Source organism: Haplochromis burtoni, unplaced genomic scaffold (genome assembly GCF_018398535.1).
Source record: "Haplochromis burtoni strain Fernald_Lab_line unplaced genomic scaffold, NCSU_Asbu1 Contig_13, whole genome shotgun sequence".
Classification (NCBI taxonomy): domain Eukaryota; kingdom Metazoa; phylum Chordata; class Actinopteri; order Cichliformes; family Cichlidae; genus Haplochromis; species Haplochromis burtoni.
Genome location: NW_024582374.1, coordinates 3,237,431 through 3,254,762, shown reverse-complemented (window position 1 = coordinate 3,254,762; position 17,332 = coordinate 3,237,431). Strand labels below are relative to the sequence as shown.

Genomic DNA, 17,332 nt, shown 5'->3' with positions numbered 1-17,332 from the left:
GCTGCAAATAATTGAGAAAGAGACAGTTAGAAAAGGGAAATTTGAAAACAAGGGAGCGCCTAAAGCTGTTGGTATGCTTTCCCTCCTCCCTTCACTCCCATTTCCATCCCATTCCCTTCCTGTCTCACGTCCCTTTGCTTCCTTCATCCTACCCACCGCTGACAATGATTTACCCACTCCAATGGTTTGCCTCTTTCATCCATCCTGGCTTATCAAGGACTACAGGACTGTATGCACAGCAACTTACAGTATGGGCTCATCACTCCCACTCTCCCACACATTTACTCTCTCCCTCTCTCTGCGTCTCTTCTTCCCCGGCTTCTCTCTTTTTTTCTTTTCATCTTGTTGCTCCAAAAACTCCCATTCTGCCCCATTGCTATTCACAAAGTCTCAATCCACTGTCAAATTCTTGCATAGTAATGTAGCGTAATCATCAAACGCAGCGCAATAAGTCTACAGTATATTAGACTGTGCTGGAGATGTGGTGTATTTTTGTTTATTGTGAAGAGGAGATTTTTTTTAAACTTCCAGTGGAAACAAAGAGAAGAAAGTATTGTGCTTTTGAGCTTGAGAACACACGCATGAGAAAGGGATTACTGCGCTATTGTTTGTCATGCACGTAGTTTAATGGTTAGGCAACAGCATGAAAAATTGAGATATGAAATATTACTGATTTAATTTGCTTTAGTGCTGTTAACTCTAAGAGTTCACGCAGGGCCAACATGCTTAGTCTGAAAAGTTTATATTGATTAGAGCAGCTTCAAATGGACCTATAAATCTTATAGGAAATCAATATTTATAACGAGACAGCACACTGCCAATTCATTATTCTGGAGTTTAATTTCCAATGCATTTATTCCAAACAAGCATCTGTTTAGTAACTCAGAGTAAATTAAACATGATGGGGAGGTGAATATCAGGACATCAGTGGTGTGTCACTGAAGTTGAATACAGTACTCTGCTACAGTGAGCTGTAAATGCATCTTAATGCCAGCATGCAGTACAGTTTTCACAGCGAACTTGCTGGTGGTTATTGGACCCCTGAATTCATTAGGTGATGATATTTCTTCTTAATAACTACAGAACCCGCAGAGTCTCTCTAATTTAATATGATATTCAACTTGACTAGGTTGCATTATGATGTAAGGAGACCACAATACAACTATTTTCCTCAGTTTTTCTGTGTTAAACTGCACAGTTGGAGCAATTTGCTAGCCTCGAACAGCTATTGCTAAGGCATGTGTTTTTAAAGGTAGTGAAAGAGGAATGCTAGTTGCTAGCAATTTTAGCCTTTTGCATTGTTTTACGGTTGTATGTGACCTAATATTCAGTTAAAACAGTACTCAGTCAGATACAGTCCACTTACAAGTAGCATTACCTGAGAAAGCTATTAAAAGCTGTCAGTGAATCACAAATTGAATTTAGTTTCTTTCTGATAAAGGATACACAGAGAGGTGCTCCTGAATTACTGTGACAACTGAAATCAACTGAACATGGTCCAGGAAGTACTGGACCAGATGCATAAAGGTCTGCGCAAAAACGGCTACTATTTTATGTATGCACAAAGGCAGAAGCATAAATACACATTCCTTTTATTAGACTTATAAAAGCATGCATAAGCATGGCACTCTTCTGAATCTCATCTTTAGCCATGAATTGGTAGATCGCTGTTTCTGTCAAAAGCTTTTTTTTTTACACTAAATATGAAAGAAAGATACTCTCTAGAAGAAATGGAGAAAGGGAAAAATTGAGTATTTCATCGTATTAGTTCGGGATTTATGAAAGAAGAGCATACAAAAAAACAAACAGTAAAGGGAAGAAGTAACAGAGGCTCTGCCAATTTATATCACTGTGTCCAGATTCTTTAAAAGAGCCAGATTCAGAAATGTAATGAAACAAGGTATTGACGAAACCAAAGGAAAAGACAACCTTTCCCCCCTCTGTTTAAATCAGTATCATTCACACAAACAGACATATGTATATAGCTTTGCACTGCAGTGAAAATGCAGATTATTTGTAATATGTGCTGCAGCTTGTAACACAGCAGTGATTAAACAAGAGATTAGTATTAACTACACTTGCAGCTAGCAGCGGCTTTGCAATTAGCAGCAGCCTTGGGTGCTGTGAGAGTTTTGTAGCTGCAGTTAGCGGATGGAAGTTAGCAGCAATAGCAGTCGGCAGCACTCAGGCGGGTTAAGGTGATTACCGAGAAAATGTCAATACTCTGTAGTTACAAGATAGTTAACAGTGGGGCATGCACTCATGTGTATACTGTGCGTGTGGTCATGGGGGGAGAGCTGTTATCTCTAATCCGTTGTATCAGGGGATGCAAGGGTATCCTTGTTTCTCCGTCTAATTTTTTTCTCCCTCCCTTTGTCCCTCATTTGTTCGTTTTTTTTCCTCCCCTGTCAGATATCTGTAAATGACTGTAGGTGTTTTCACTCTGTTTGTGTCTGTTTGCACACCGCCTGTGCTGCAGCGTTGTAGATAAATGAGATAATGTTTCTATTGGCAATGAACACAAGACCTGAATTCCCAAGGGAGCGTTTTAGTTGAGAGCAGCCAGAGCAGAATCCTAGACAGTGGAACAGATCTACTAGATGATCTGTTTTCATGCATTGTTAGCTTGTTTTCAAAGCACATTTATGTTCCACAACATGTACTCCATCTCTTTCTCTCTCGCAGCTGCAGATTAGGAACTTCTGCTAAATACAAAAGAAGCAGATACTCTGCAGTCACCATCTGCCCATGTCTCCATACCTCTGTCACACATAATGCAAAAATAAATTAGAATAAACACAATTTTAAAAGACAATAACACTGTGAGGCTTTTGTGTAATTCACTGTGAACTGATATTGTGATACAATAAAGAATGAAAGGCACAGAACTGTTAAAGGTTCTGCACTGGTACTTTTCAGACCCACATAAGCTACTACCTAGAGCCAAAGTAGGTACAGTAGGAGCTCAGATGGCCTCCTCTCTGTCACAGGACCGTATGTAAGATTTGGTCTGACGGCATTCAGGGAAATATGTGCAGTCCAGCCCCATCCCCCACTCTTGACTCATCTCGCTGATCCAACCTCAGAATTTATATTCTCCCTCCAGCAAAAGGAAGGACCATCTTGGCCTTTCATTTTCCAGTTCAGGGCTTTTCTTTTTTTGCAGATAAATGCTCTCCAATCCACCCTGACAGATGTCACATTGCATCACTTCCATTTTGATACATAGCCTCTGATCCTGCCACTTGCAATAAGGAGCCGGCACCAGGGATGCCCCTCCCTAGACAACGCTCTGACACGGGTGATTATTTTAAAGGTGCATCATTGGGGTTGCTGAGCGCTGAAACCGAAGCTGGGCGCCATGTCCATACACACTCTCTGCCGTGCTCGCTGCAGGAATGTGGGTATCGGCTCGGCTCAGGGTCAGAGAGCAGCAACGGCACGACACAATCGATAGCCGTCGCAGGTCACCTCGACACCGGGCAATACCCCTGGCGGCGATTTTTTTGCTGCTCTCGAGCTGCTAGTCCTGCCTCTCACTCAGTCTCCTGTGATGGCACAGGTCAGTGTTGGAGAAACAATCTGTATAAAAGGAAGATTTTTAGAGCTTCTGCTGCCAACTGAGACATGCTGCACTGTGGCATTAATCATGGAAGGCCAGAGTACATCAGTAAACACAGCGTGTCAGGTCAAGGTAAAGATCAGATCCCAAAGCATTTAACAGGACTCGGTGGCGTACGGGCTATCTGTTGAAAAGTCAGCGTTATTCATGGCGTGTCTCCCAGCCTTCGTTGCTCACTGGAGAGACACGCCATTGTTCACTGAAGAGCACACTGAAATATTTCTCTGGCTGCACAAAAAACACTGGATCAGCAGCAATTAGTAGAGTAAGAGAGAGATAAAGGGAGGAAGGGAGGGAGGCGGGCAGTTGAAAAAGAATGAGGGGAAAAATGTAGAATCAGCGAGAGAATAAGAACGCAGGAAAGAGATAGATGAATAAAGGGGAAGGAGAAAGAGTGAGTAAAAGAAAGAGAAAGAGGGAGAGAACTGGAGCTTTCAGCCAGTACAGTGTGGTGTGTAGGAGGTTAGAGCTGCCTGGAGCCCCTTCCTGCTTTTAAAAGGACCAAAGACTCTCTCATTGTCTTGGGTCTCTGTGGCTGCGTGTGTGAGCATGTGAGAAACCTCTTCATTAGTCTACCATTTCCCTCCTTTCTTCTTTCCAGCCCCTGACCACTCACTTACCCCCTGCTGCTATAGTATATGTGCCCACATGGGACTAAACCCACTTATAGTGGAGATTTAAAATGATCAGTCTGGGGAAAGAGATAATACAATGTGACTCGAGGCCAACCTGCACTAAATAAACTAGACAGTTACTTTACTGTACCGAGGCTCCGCAAAAGTGTCTTTGTTCCTGCGGAAAATGAGACTTCCTTTTTAAATTGCTGTCTCTGTTCCACCAACGGTGACTCTACTGTACATTTCACTATTGTATGCTCTTAAATTGGTTTCATAATTGAGGTCAAAGTTGTAATGTAATCTTTTGACTCTTGTTTTTGTTCCAGAAGACAGGAAGTTGTTTGTTGGGATGCTGAACAAACAACAGACCGAGGAGGATGTCTACCGCCTCTTCGAGCCTTACGGAGTCATCGAAGAGTGCACGGTCCTAAGAGGTCCTGACGGAAACAGCAAAGGTAAGAGCTGTGATACAGCTGACAGCATTATTTAGGTCACTGACAAAGAAGTGACAGTGCATCCGAGTGTGTGTGTCAGCTGCGGTGTCTCAAATCTGTGCGGCACATCCATCAGATATAGGTCAAGTAGCCCGACTGATTAATTGATGTTAAAAATTTAACGTTATGTTGTTTGGGACACGGGATTGTCAAAGTCTAATAGTTTCTAAAAGATGCCATATTTAAATTTATCGTTACTCTAATTAGGACAATGTTTTTGCTTTTAGTCTTGCTACTAGTCCTGGAAAACCCAGCTCTCTCACCACATGTGATATCTTGCTGTGATCCCACCTAATTCAGCAATGATTTAAAAATTACCCTGTTGGCTTTGCAAACACTTTTTCAGTATTTACCTGAATTTCCTGCATAACAAAATCCCAGTCATTATCCTGCTGCTGTCTATTGTTTTGAATGTACCGCTGGACTTTACGCAGGTACTAAAGTGTTGATATCCCGAAGCCCTTTCTGAGATAGCCATGCAACAAAGAGCAAAGAGACCAGTGGTTTTTCATGTCTCTAAAGCCTATTCCCCAGCCGGCGCTTATGGAAATCGTTATGGAATTATATCTAAAAGGGTTTGAAGAACATTCTGACTCTGCAGTACGCTGGAGGAGGAGAAAAGAAAGACGGATGTCAAAACGATTCAAGTGTCCCCACTGTGGGGATGGGAACGAGTTGCATTCTTCTTTGTGGCTGTGCAGTATTTATGCTCCGTCTAAGTTAACTGTCAACACTCAAGTCATTATCCTCTATTACATCATCACAATTCTTTTTTTCTGGTAATGGCTGAGAGTATCATTTGAAAGTCTTTCTATAGCAATAATTATTAGTAGTAGTAGTAGCAGTAGCAGTACTAGTAGTATAATTATATCATATCAAATAAAAAAAACATCTAAACAAGTGAAAAAAAATTCATCACCATGTTGCATCTCAAAGTCCTGTGATAGAAAATGACATGTAGAGAATATTTTATGCTTCCTCACCGCTTCACACGTTCAGTTTTTTTAGTTTATTTAAAAAGGTGCAGGAAGTGTTAAATGCATAATTATACTGATGTATGGTTTGTACTACTGTGGCAAAATCCTTGTCCAGGTCATCGCGAGCTCTAGCCCCGATCTATTCATATCTCAATAGGGGGGGCAGTGCTTTGACAGCTGAATGGGCATCGTGATAGGCTGGTGTCCATAGGCGTAAGCCCATTAACAGAGGAAGAATGGCAGGGTGACTGGGTCAAGCAGAGAAGATGATAAGGAGACTGACAGTATGACAGATTAAATAATTTTAAAAAAGGAAACTTAACATGAAAAAATGAAATTAGGTGAAATGGGGTGTAATTATAAAAGGACACGGTGGCTCAGTGGATAGTCCTGCTAGCTCAGACAACAGACCCAGATTTAGTCCGCATGTGTTTCTGTGTCAGTTGCTCGGCATCTTTATTCGCTCTAGCTTTCTCACATTTTAATAAACTGAGCTCAGAGACCTGCATGAGCAGTCGGCTGGACAGTTACTGCAAGTTTCACAGAGAATGCATTTTCTTTTGTCTTGAATTAGATGGTGATGCATCTTTTAGTTTCTGCCCCTTCAATCATTTCTACTAAGGGTACTTTCTTGGTTGATTTTGAAAGAAAAAGGTATCATAGCCAGACCCTAAAGAGAGAAAATCATAGTTCTTTAAGGACAGTACAGCAAAGAGGTTTGATTGTTTCGGGCCTTGTTCAAATCAGAAGAAGCGATCAGAACATCTTGTCGTAGAAACAATTAATTGTTCTGAGAACCTAGATGGTTTGCTAGTTAAGTTTAGCCAGTTTAGCTCGTGTTTAATATGCACAGACAGGCATGTGGTGCTAAATAGCATGCTTTTCTGCTTCATCAGTGCAATCTCTTGCCTGCAGCTTCTGCCTGCTTGTCTGCCTGCCTAATGCCTGGAGTTGGGCAGCCTGCTGTGCAATGAGAGGCTCTCACTGCACAGCGATTTCTGTGGTGTCAAATATAATTCAACTATTATTATTATTAATTTATTAATATATTGTACACTGTTAAAGGCTCACTTGAGTGAACACTGTACAGGATATACAATATATTTCTCTCTATATTAATATATACATGTGTAAATGTACTTCTTTGTATGTTTGTGTGTGTTTACCTGTGTGCGGTGTGCATCTGCTCTTTCTTCCAGGTTGCGCCTTCGTTAAGTTCTCCACACACACCGAGGCTCAGTCTGCAATCAGCGCGCTCCACGGCAGCCAGACTATGCCAGTGAGTACAGCTGTCTCCCTCATATAAAAGCACAGAAACCCACTCAGGCCACAAAGCATCTGTAACATCCACAACACTTCAATAGCTGCAGTCCACGTGTCTTGCTATGGAGCTTTAAATTCTCAGCTTCGACGTTTGAATCAACTGAATCCATCTTTATAAATATGGCAGATTTTTAAAAAAGATCCAAAAACAAATATTCTGCTGTCTTTGTAATTAACGCGGTACTTGAAAAAAATCCTAATCTGATTTCCAGATAAAACTGTTTAGAGTGATAATTGAATTTTGGATGAGTCATCAATCAGTAGTTCTGTTTGCATAATCAGTGGATAGAACCCCAGTGTGAGATTACATTAGCTCCTTATGTAAGCACACTGTGTCCTCTGAATTCTCTCCGCACTAGCTTTACTGCGAGCACAAAAAGCTGTACTGCTCATTTGTATGTGTCTCGTGTTTAAGCAGGGTCCCTGTATACCTGATTGTGTCAAAATAAAAGCTACTTACTCTGCACTTCAAACCTGAATAGAGTTATTCTCCATGACATTCGGCGAGCGGACAGAGAGTCATGACTTGTTTTATACAGTAGCCTGAAGTATACTTTGCTTTCATCCTCGTTTTTGTTTCGGCAGCTCTCGTCTCAGAAAGGCTGGGACAGTGAACTCCCTCCCACCCTATCTCACAGGTGTTGTGTTTCACTGTATGATTTCATTATTAATGGTTGCCAATGTGTGGCTCGAGAGAGAGGAGCAGAGAGAACCACTTGAAGCCAGCTGTGCCATTTTGGCGCAACCTCTGAGTCAATCTAAGTGCAAATGACTGCAGGTCATGAGGAAAGACTCTGGATGTCCATTTTCCATAGATACCCTCCTTCTGTGTTGCTCCATTCCCCTATCTCTGCTACCTCTCTGCCCTCGCTCGTCTCTCTTTGGCAGCCTCTCGGGATATTAGGCAATAGACTTGTTTACTCCACCTTTCACCACATTGGCTGCTGAATTATTCATCCAACTATAAGCAGGGTGCTGAAAGGATGAGGGGGGGAGACTTGGAGAGAGAGGGAGAATGAGACAGAGAGCGAGGGGGCAGAGAGAGAATGAGTGAATGGACAGGATTTATACCTCCTGCTCTGGTAAATTGATTATAGAAATCTGATCAGCATCTCATATCCTGTGGCTGCTGGAGGAGCAGGCACAGTGCGCCTGCCTTGCTGAGATTAGTGGACCTCCGATGGTCTATTATGCCTCAGCAGGACAGTTCTATTCAGAGCAGCGTGTCCGTCAGTGTAGCAAAGATCCTGGAAAAAACATGGGCCGCACATCCTGTGTGTTAATTTAACATCGTTTCGATTGCAGTCGAGCCACAACTGCAAAAAGAAGTCATGTACAAGCATGTTAACTGAATGAAAAAGCATTTATTTACCAAATGTTGAGGTGGATTAAAAATGAAGAAATCAAACAAAGAAATAAATGCCACTGACAGCCAAAGAGACAGAGAATTTATTATCAGGCAAATCAAAGAAGCAATTCCCTCATTCCTTCATATTTCAGTCAAAAAGATGACAATAATAAAGACCTATAGCAGCAGTGGCTGAGGTGTACCGCACAGAATATTAACACTACAGCAAATGAACGCCAGCGCCCCAGAGCATGAACACTTGCTTCTTAGATTTTATGCGTGTGCACACAGACGTACACGAATGCATGTGTGCGCATGCATAAATATCTACAAATAGAAGCACTTTGTGGGTAAAACATTTGCATGAGCACATGCATGCACACTCGTTCTATACCGCTCACTGCCACATCCACGTCCAGCCACGGACTAGGGTCAAAGGCTCCCTGACTGATCTTATTTTCCAGCTCGGAGGACTTGAGCTGAATACATTTGTGTTATTCATGTAGAGAAGGAGTGGGCATTTTGTATGTATTAATCTGTGTGTGAGTTGGAAATGAAAAAGGAAATCTGCATCAAGAGACTGCATGAAGAGTGCTGGCCGCTGCATGCTTAGAAGTCCATTGTGAGCGTACATACACTTGCATTTGTTCCATATGTGGAACTACCCATCCGGCATCAGCGGCCGATCACACTCTAACCCATCATAATTCAAGCATAAATATCTCTTCTCACGTATACTCTGCCACCATCCCTTGATCACCAGCTGCTATCGCTGGTGTGCACGCACCACCAAAGTTCAGGCCACGAGTGCCTCAATTAAACATTTAAATTCTAGCGCTGTAGAGCAAATTGCTGGAATTCAGCAGGGTGATGTAGGAAGAAAGTCTCAGGACAAAATTACACAGAGATGACGGGGGTGTGGGTCAGGTCCGCAGAGCCATGCTGATTTTTTTTTTCACTCCGTATGCGCAGCAGCTGAGTTCGAGGCAGTTTCAGCTGACACAGGAACTGAGATATAAGCAGCAGAGCAGGATGATGGAAGGATAAGCGCACAACAAAAGAAAGCAAATGAGGTAACGCTTGCTTAGAAGAGAGAGCTAGATGATTGAGAGTGCAAGAGAAGAAAAAAGAAGAAGTTTAAAATTCATCTAAATGTGATTCCCCATCTCCTGAATCTTGTCAGTTACTTCAGACAGAGAACAGAGTACATATGCAAGTGCTACGAGTGCCAGGATTTAATACCCAATAAGGCACGTCTTTTAATGAAATGAAAGAGGCAGCCGATGCAGCGGTATACATATAAATACTGGCATAAGTAATAATCTTGTTGTGTACTCAATGAAATGTGGAGTGTTAATGTCAGTCTTTCACAGGGTTGATTAATCTTTGTGTTGCTGCTCCCTAAACAACATTCTGCTTTTATTTAAGTTAGGTCTTTAATTTCAATCAGTATTGTTTCTAGCAACTCAATTTACATTCTAATAACCAAACAAGTTCCCAGTCATCCATTATTATAAGAGCTAAGCTTGAATAGAAGTCCATTTATCCTTCTATGGCTAGCTGGGGTAGTGTAATGGTTGACCTCACTGGAAAAACAACCATAGAGTAGCTCCGTGCAAATGCCAAAAATTAATAGTTATATCATATAAGAGTACTCTATACAGCTTTAGTATAATTCTGAACATGAGTGAAGGAAATGCCTTTCACCGTGTATTTAGAACAAACTACGGAGATCCTGGACATTCGTGTTCTCTGCAGGTTCCTCCTACAGTCCAAAGATCGCCATGTTAGGTTAACTGAGCTGCAGCAAAGGTACTGACACAGACTAGGAACAGAGAGCATATTTCTCCTATATTGGCTTCCCTTCACTGGCTCCCTGTTAAATCCAGAATCAAATTTAAAATCCTGCTCCTCACATACAAGGTCCTGAATAATCAGGCCCCATCTTATCTTAAAGATCTCATAGCACCATATCACCCCAACGGAGCACTTCGCTCTCAGACTGCAGGCTTACATAGAGTATTTAAAAGTAGAATGGGAGGCAGAGCCTTCAACTTTTAGACCCTTCTCCTGGATTCAGGAGACAGACACTATCTAGATTAGGCTTAAAACTTTCCTTTTTGCTAAAGAATATAGTTAGGGCTGGATCAGGTGACCCTGAATCCTCCTTTAGTTATGCTGCATAGGTGTAGGCTGCTGAGGGATTCCCAGTGTTTCTTCTTCATTCACCTTTTTTACTCACTGTGTTTTTACACTTCTCTTTCACAGTGTGCCTCTGTCCTGTCTTCCTCCTTTCACTCCGACCGCTCACAGGAGATGGTTTGGGTTTCCTGTGGTTCTCTTTAGTATTGTAGGGCATCTACATAACAACATAAGTGCCTTGAGGCACCTGTTATTATGACTTGGCGCTTAATTATTAAAAGTGCCGTAAATTCTGTTAACTGGTGATTGTAAATCAGCCATAGGTGTGAATATGAGTGTGACTGGTGCCAATGGTGAGGCCCTGTAACAGACTGCCACTCTACTTGTATAAAAACTAGACAAAGGAAAGATTATACAGAAAATGTACATGTAATCAAATTACATAAAGTCAGTATGCATATTTTGAAATATTCTTTGAGTTTTGTTAAAAGATTGCATATATTAAATTAGTAACTCAATGTTACTAATTAAATTTTTTCAGATCTTTAGTTAGTTAGAAATGATTGAAAAGTTGAATGAATGACTGAATGACCTGCTGCGACTAACTGAGTAACAAAATTAGCAATTTGACAGATTTTGGCACTCGCATTAAAGAGATTTAAAGCTCTCCGTAGACTCTTCTTTTTACAGTCGGAATAACTTACTCCTATTAATAAAGTGTTTTGTGTCATTAATACACTTTTCTTTTATATCCATCTTTCCATCACACTGAATTATGGTTTGTAGCGAGCTGAAGCCCGTCACGGCGTTTGAAAACACTGGACAGGAGGCTTAGGATGTTCTGATCCTGAGATGCTTTGGCTGTGAAAATATGTTAATACCAAGTACCAATGTGATACCAGTGTTTAAGTTTAGTGTGTTTTCCTCACTGTGAGAAAGAAATGTTAAATTATACTTTACATATAAGGAAACATCAGCAGATTCTGAATATATAAATATAAATTTTCTGAATTGTTGGTATGAAAAATCTAACTTATGTGCACCTGTCTTATTTCAGATCAGCGCGAGAGTCATTAGTCTGCTGAAATCTGCTGTCATTTACAGTCACAGCAGTTTCTCCTTTCCTCCTCACGAGGGTGCGGAGCTGACAGGAGGCAGCTGAAATGCAATCACATTTAACATACATGTTGCTGCGTTGACAACAACAAGTTGTGTTACTGCAAGTATAATTAGAACTTACACCAAACCAACATCCTTCGAGCTTCCTGCTGACCAAACATGATGAGTGAAAGTAAAAGAGTGACTCAGAGAGGGTGAAACTATCACCATCTGCTTTTTTTCAGCTCACAGTTTGCAGTTAAATTTGAAAAAAAAAACCAACAACATATAAACAGAAGCTGTTGCCTTCAAACTCCTGACATCCTGTTGTGGACAGGTTGCTGGACCATGGCAGAGCTTCTTAAAATAAATGTGAAAAACATTCCGACTGTATTATGTTGATTTGGAGTGTTGTAAAAATTTTAAAGTATTTCTTAATAGGTGTGCGAACAAAGTTACAGCATGACTAACCCCAAAATACAGTAACACCATAAAGGTCTTCACTGTGAGACACTTGAAGCCAAGACACAGACTGTATCTCCCAGTACTGGACGGAGAACCAATCTTCCTTCTAAGTTATCAAATGCAAGCAGGCATTAAAGTTAAAAGAATATGAAATATATATCACTAGGTATGAGGCTTTATCTCCTTCATTCACATGAGGGTTTGCAGCTTGTGCAGCTTGAGCAGACACCAACACAACCATCCTTGGCAACGAGAAGAAGCCATAAAGAGGCAGACTTTCCTTTTGGTTCTAAGTCTCTGTAGTAGCTTTTTATCCTTCCTGTTTAACTCCCGCTTCTTCAGTGGCTCTCTAGGCAGCTGGGAGACACCCGGCAGGGGGATTCTGCTCACACTTGGCAGCTTAAAAATTTAATGAGACTTTCACTTCACACTTCATCCTCTTCTCTTTATAGCAATGGAGATTCTGCTCGCTGATATCCTGACAGGCCTAAATGGGAAAACCTCTGAGATAAACAAATGTGGCAATGGACGCTTAGCCGACAAGCCATAAAATTTACGTGTCCTTAGGAGAAACAGTGGGAGGGCAGTCTCAGTGTAGAGACCTTGAAAAAAAGCTTTGCAGCTAGTGGGACATACATGCAAGCGTATGAAAGCAAATGGCACAAGGCCCTTGTATAATAAGACAGGCCAATAAACTTTGTTTCTCAAGAAGGGACACTTTAGTTCTAGATGGCAAAGGGCTGACTGCAAAGTTCCAACTTAATCTCCTTAACCAGAGGAAAAGCTCATAGTTCTCATTACCAAAGAGCGACCTTAAATAGCTTCTTTAACTGTGAAGGCGAGGTAAAATATTCAATATATACTAGAGCATCTTGTCTGTATTCTGCTGCACACTCCCAAAGTTAAACCTCATAGCAAGGTTAATCGTACAGATAGTAAAATGCTCGACAACAACAAACGCTAAACTTGCAATTGTGTCACTGTCAACCTTGAAGTGTCTCTGCTTAGTGTTAATATATGAGGTTTTGCTTAAGAGATTGAGAAGCATTAAGAATTTTTTTATTGTGTTTTTCTATCTCTTGTTTCTGTATTTGTTATAGAATCGTATATGAGTCAGAGTGAATGCAAGGCGTCTTATTCCCATCTGATAGAATTGCATTAGCACTGCACAAGCTAATTTCTCATTAGCCAGAGCCAGTAAGTGCTCAATTCGTCTGTTAGCCAACTAGCCTGCCAGTCAGTCAGTCACTCAACTAGCTATACAGTCAGTCTTTTAGTCACACAGCCGACTAACCAACTGACCATTGACATATAGTACTGCAAGCCTGTAATTCAACCAGTGAGTTGGTCTGGAGGAGAGGGCTTGTGGGAATATTGAGAAATGTGGGGAGCAAGGGAAAGGAAGAACATAAAATCCATACAGTCGAAAAGGTCCAATGCCTGTCTTTGACCGTTTTTTGCTGTCTGTAGATATCTTTATTAGAGCGATACCTCAGTAAGGGAAAACACACAGAAAAGAGCATAATAAAGTCAAATTAATTATGCAATAATAACCTGCTAATGCAGATGCCATTTGTAACTATGCACCTGTTGTCCAACACAGCTTCTTCGATATTTGACTCAGATCCAAAACATTACCGCCTTTAGAAGTTTGAAAACTATAACCCAGGCAGGCGCTTTACCAGTCACCACTGCTATTGACAATCTTGCATCAATTTCAGGGAGCCTCTTATCGTGACTGACACACAACCTTTCTACACTGTCAGATCAGAGTAATATTTCGGCCTTTTATGTGGATCGATTGGCCTGTTTGGGGGCGCAGAGGGGAGGAGAGGCGGAGCACACAAAAGGTCAACTGTAGCGCTAAATCATTTGAAGATTCTTTAATGAAGGGTGTGTGGCAGACACACCTGCTGGTTTCATTATTGGGCTGCAAAAAAGGGGTAATAGTTTTGATATAGGAATGAATTGCCAAAGACACAGAAACGAGGAGAAGACTCAAACGGAAGCTGGGCAGAAGGAGAGAAATCGCCTTGAAAAGAAGAATTTTCTTTGAAGAGCACTTCTACCCAGGCCAGTAGGAACTGCTGTGCATTGCAGATCTTTTAACCTTAACAAAGTAGCTCTGTTGTTACATATATGTACTGTACCGGATAGGGAAAAGCCTGGAAGGGCGTGAGGGATATAAACTATTTATGATATAAACAGTGAGTCGGCTTTGCCCTGCGTGACTTTGTGTATGTCTCTCTCTGACTGAAAGAAAGCAGGCTGATCCTGTCTGCATATCTGAGCTTTTCACTCAATAAATAGAACATTTTTATTCTTAACGCAGCTGTCCGTTTCATGTTTATGTATGCCAGCCACAATTTTCTGCAGTAATGAAAAGCAAATCTCTGACACACAATTAGAGATGCTCACTAGGTATCGATGTTAACAGCAGTTGTTGTTGCAAATGAACATGGCAGACTAAGAAATTTGAAATAATAACCACTAACGTCCTTAATGCAGTTTTTTTTTAAGTGTTGGTTCACAGCTGTCTCTAAATGTGTAGTTAATCATAAATGCAAATTTTCTCAAGGCCTTTTGCGTATATGTATGTACCACGTTCATTTGCTGAGTGTAAGTGTGAGGGCTACATGGAGTTAAGTGGCTGTTTGTTCCCTCATCTGATTTCTTCCCCTTTTTTTTTTTCTTTCCTTCTTACTCACTCAGGGTGCTTCCTCTAGCTTGGTGGTCAAATTTGCCGACACAGACAAGGAGCGCACCATCAGACGTATGCAGCAGATGGTTGGGCAGTTTGGCATCTTTAACCCAGCCATCGCCCTTCCCTTCAGCACCTACAGCTCTTACGCACATGCGGTGAGTTGGAAAAGGCATATGTAGCACACACAGTAGACTTTAAAGGGAGAAACAATAAGATTATATTTCATTTTATGCATGGATAATGGATCTTATTACTTTGTGGTACACATACTTAAAATTTTAGTAGCAGTGAGTTTCATATTCTGGCAATGTTTCACATCTTCACTCTCAAACAATGACATTTTAAAGGATTTGATATACTGTACCTAACACTGGAAGAAAAATGTTAAAAATATTTTATGTGCTATCATTAATCACCATAAGCATGTATTTGCATTTGAGTATGCAGAATCTGTAGGCAAGGAATAAGCGATGTGGCGACTGGAAATCATAGAAAGTCAGTAGCATTCAGCGAGTCCAAGTGGCTCCAACTTCAATTTTTCTCAATATCGAGGCAGTTAAAGCGACTATCAACAAAAACAAGCCACGATGTATTTCACCATCTGACGAGGTAGTAAACATATTACAGGGTCCAGCCACTATGTCGTTCCCCTCATGGTGGAACTGTTTTGCTTTAAAACTCTTATTTGATCATTTTTAGCCACAGCAGGCATTGGATAAAACAGAGCAATTAACTTGCTTTTAACTCGTACATAGTGGCACATTTATCAGCTGAAAAGACAGAAATGTGGTAAACAGCAGACCAGAGTGACTACAATGGCCTCATTCATCGGTGGCTGGAAACGCTCAGCATAAATTCTACTTTTGATTAATACAAAGCGACATTAACTCTTTATCAAGTAGACATAAAGCTAATTAATTTTTGACTTATTAACCTGAAAGGCAATATATTAAAGTGCTGCGCTCGCAGTATCTTCTGTATTGGGGGCAGTTGTTTACACTGCCCCCAAGTGGCCATAAGATATGTGAAATCTTCTTTGATTCAAGAATTTGTTCCAACAGCCAATGAAAGCTGCAGATGGTAGATATTATATTTGGAGCCAACATCTGGAGAATTTATACCCTTGTGCCATCATCATAACTAATTTCATTTAAAACAATTAGATTTTAGGTATGAAGGCAGAATAACAAAATAGTGTAATTTTAATGTGGCTTGGACTCCATTTTTTCCAGTATAAATCTACAAAAATTCTGAAATCAAAGTTCTAAAAAAGGGAAACATGTTGGTGGTTTGAACGTAGGCTTTTTAACATCTTTTACTTAATCCATGTTGGGATGATGACTGACCAAAGAGTTAGAATTTACATCAGTCACACAGGCAAAGAATTAAATGAGGATTCCGCTGTTGCAGTGAAACGTCTTTGAGCGAATTCACTGCACGCAGACTCTTTGTTCGCTGCTTTTTTCCCTGTTTTTCCTTACTTAGCGGATATTGTTGTAGGTGAAAATTAGCCTGGCAAACTATCATCACTGCCATCAACACCACTTTCAGCTCTTCTACTCTTAAACAGTACTGCCATTCCATTAGTGCCTGGATTTCAGCACTCTCAGCACGTAGACGCGCACACATTTGGTTAGCTTGTACCCTCCAACCCCTTCATCAGCTTCACTCTGCCCTCCCACCACCGCCCACCCACCCCCCCAGGGCATGGCACCATACACGCACACAGCAGACCCTCGGCTCTTTGATGAGTTCAGACAGCCTGTGCAGCCCCTCTCACCAATCGCCCCCTCTACCCACTATCACACTGCTTCTCTACCCTTCCCCTCTCCCTCCCACTGTCCCTCCCTCTGGGCCCATGAGATGCTTCAGGGGACACAGTTGACTCAGAATATTCCATGGGCAACTTATCTGCACACAAACTTTCTTCTCTCCTGCTGAGGCAGAGCACACACATGCACCCCCTCAGTGCATATGCCACCGCATGCACACACAGACACACTAACTACTTGAAGAAAACTAAAATCAATTGAATTGGGTTGGATGAAATGCTTTCCGTCCGACTCTGTGATAAATACCTGGGCTTTAGTCGCCTAAATGCACGGGATCATCTGTGGAAAATATAATTTACAAAGAAGGAGCAGTGCAAAATCATCTTCTCCTGTACTTACTTGGTTGTTAAAGTTAAATATTTTTTCCAATTTCTAAATGCTAGGATTAATTGTTGATGTTAGCCGGGTCTTGGGGGCTTATCCATTTCCCTCATTTTCATATCACAGCCATGGGACCCACTGTGAAATGTGCAAATTGACCATCCCCGAGTAATTGCAAGGCCATCTCTTGTGCTCTCTCCAGTAAAACTCCCACCTTCATTACCATTCATGAAATGCAGCCCTTTCCCAGAAAATGTGGAGAAATGCAAATGTTTAAGGGGTGGTGGAGGCAGTAGCGGTCTGCAGGGAGACCATTGTGCCCCGCACAGGTTGGCCATGACTCTTATTTACTGTGGCACAGACCCGTGTCGACTCATACAGGCACACAC

General features: G+C 41.4%; 1 protein-coding gene across 11 annotated transcripts in view; it reads left to right on the top strand.

Moving 5' to 3' along the window:
• Positions 1-17,332, top strand: part of celf5a (cugbp, Elav-like family member 5a) — a 197,943-nt gene that overhangs the window by 160,911 nt on the left and 19,700 nt on the right. For 7 of the 11 annotated variants that reach the window (XM_014336839.2, XM_014336843.2, XM_014336841.2 and 4 more), the window contains exons 4-6: positions 4,566-4,694; positions 6,910-6,989; positions 14,799-14,945. In XM_014336839.2, the coding sequence (XP_014192325.1) occupies positions 4,566-4,694; positions 6,910-6,989; positions 14,799-14,945 (356 nt within the window). The remainder of the gene's footprint in view (positions 1-4,565; positions 4,695-6,909; positions 6,990-14,798; positions 14,946-17,332) is intronic. The other 4 variants (XM_014336844.2, XM_014336842.2, XM_042216823.1 and 1 more) reach the window with 1 other exon arrangement.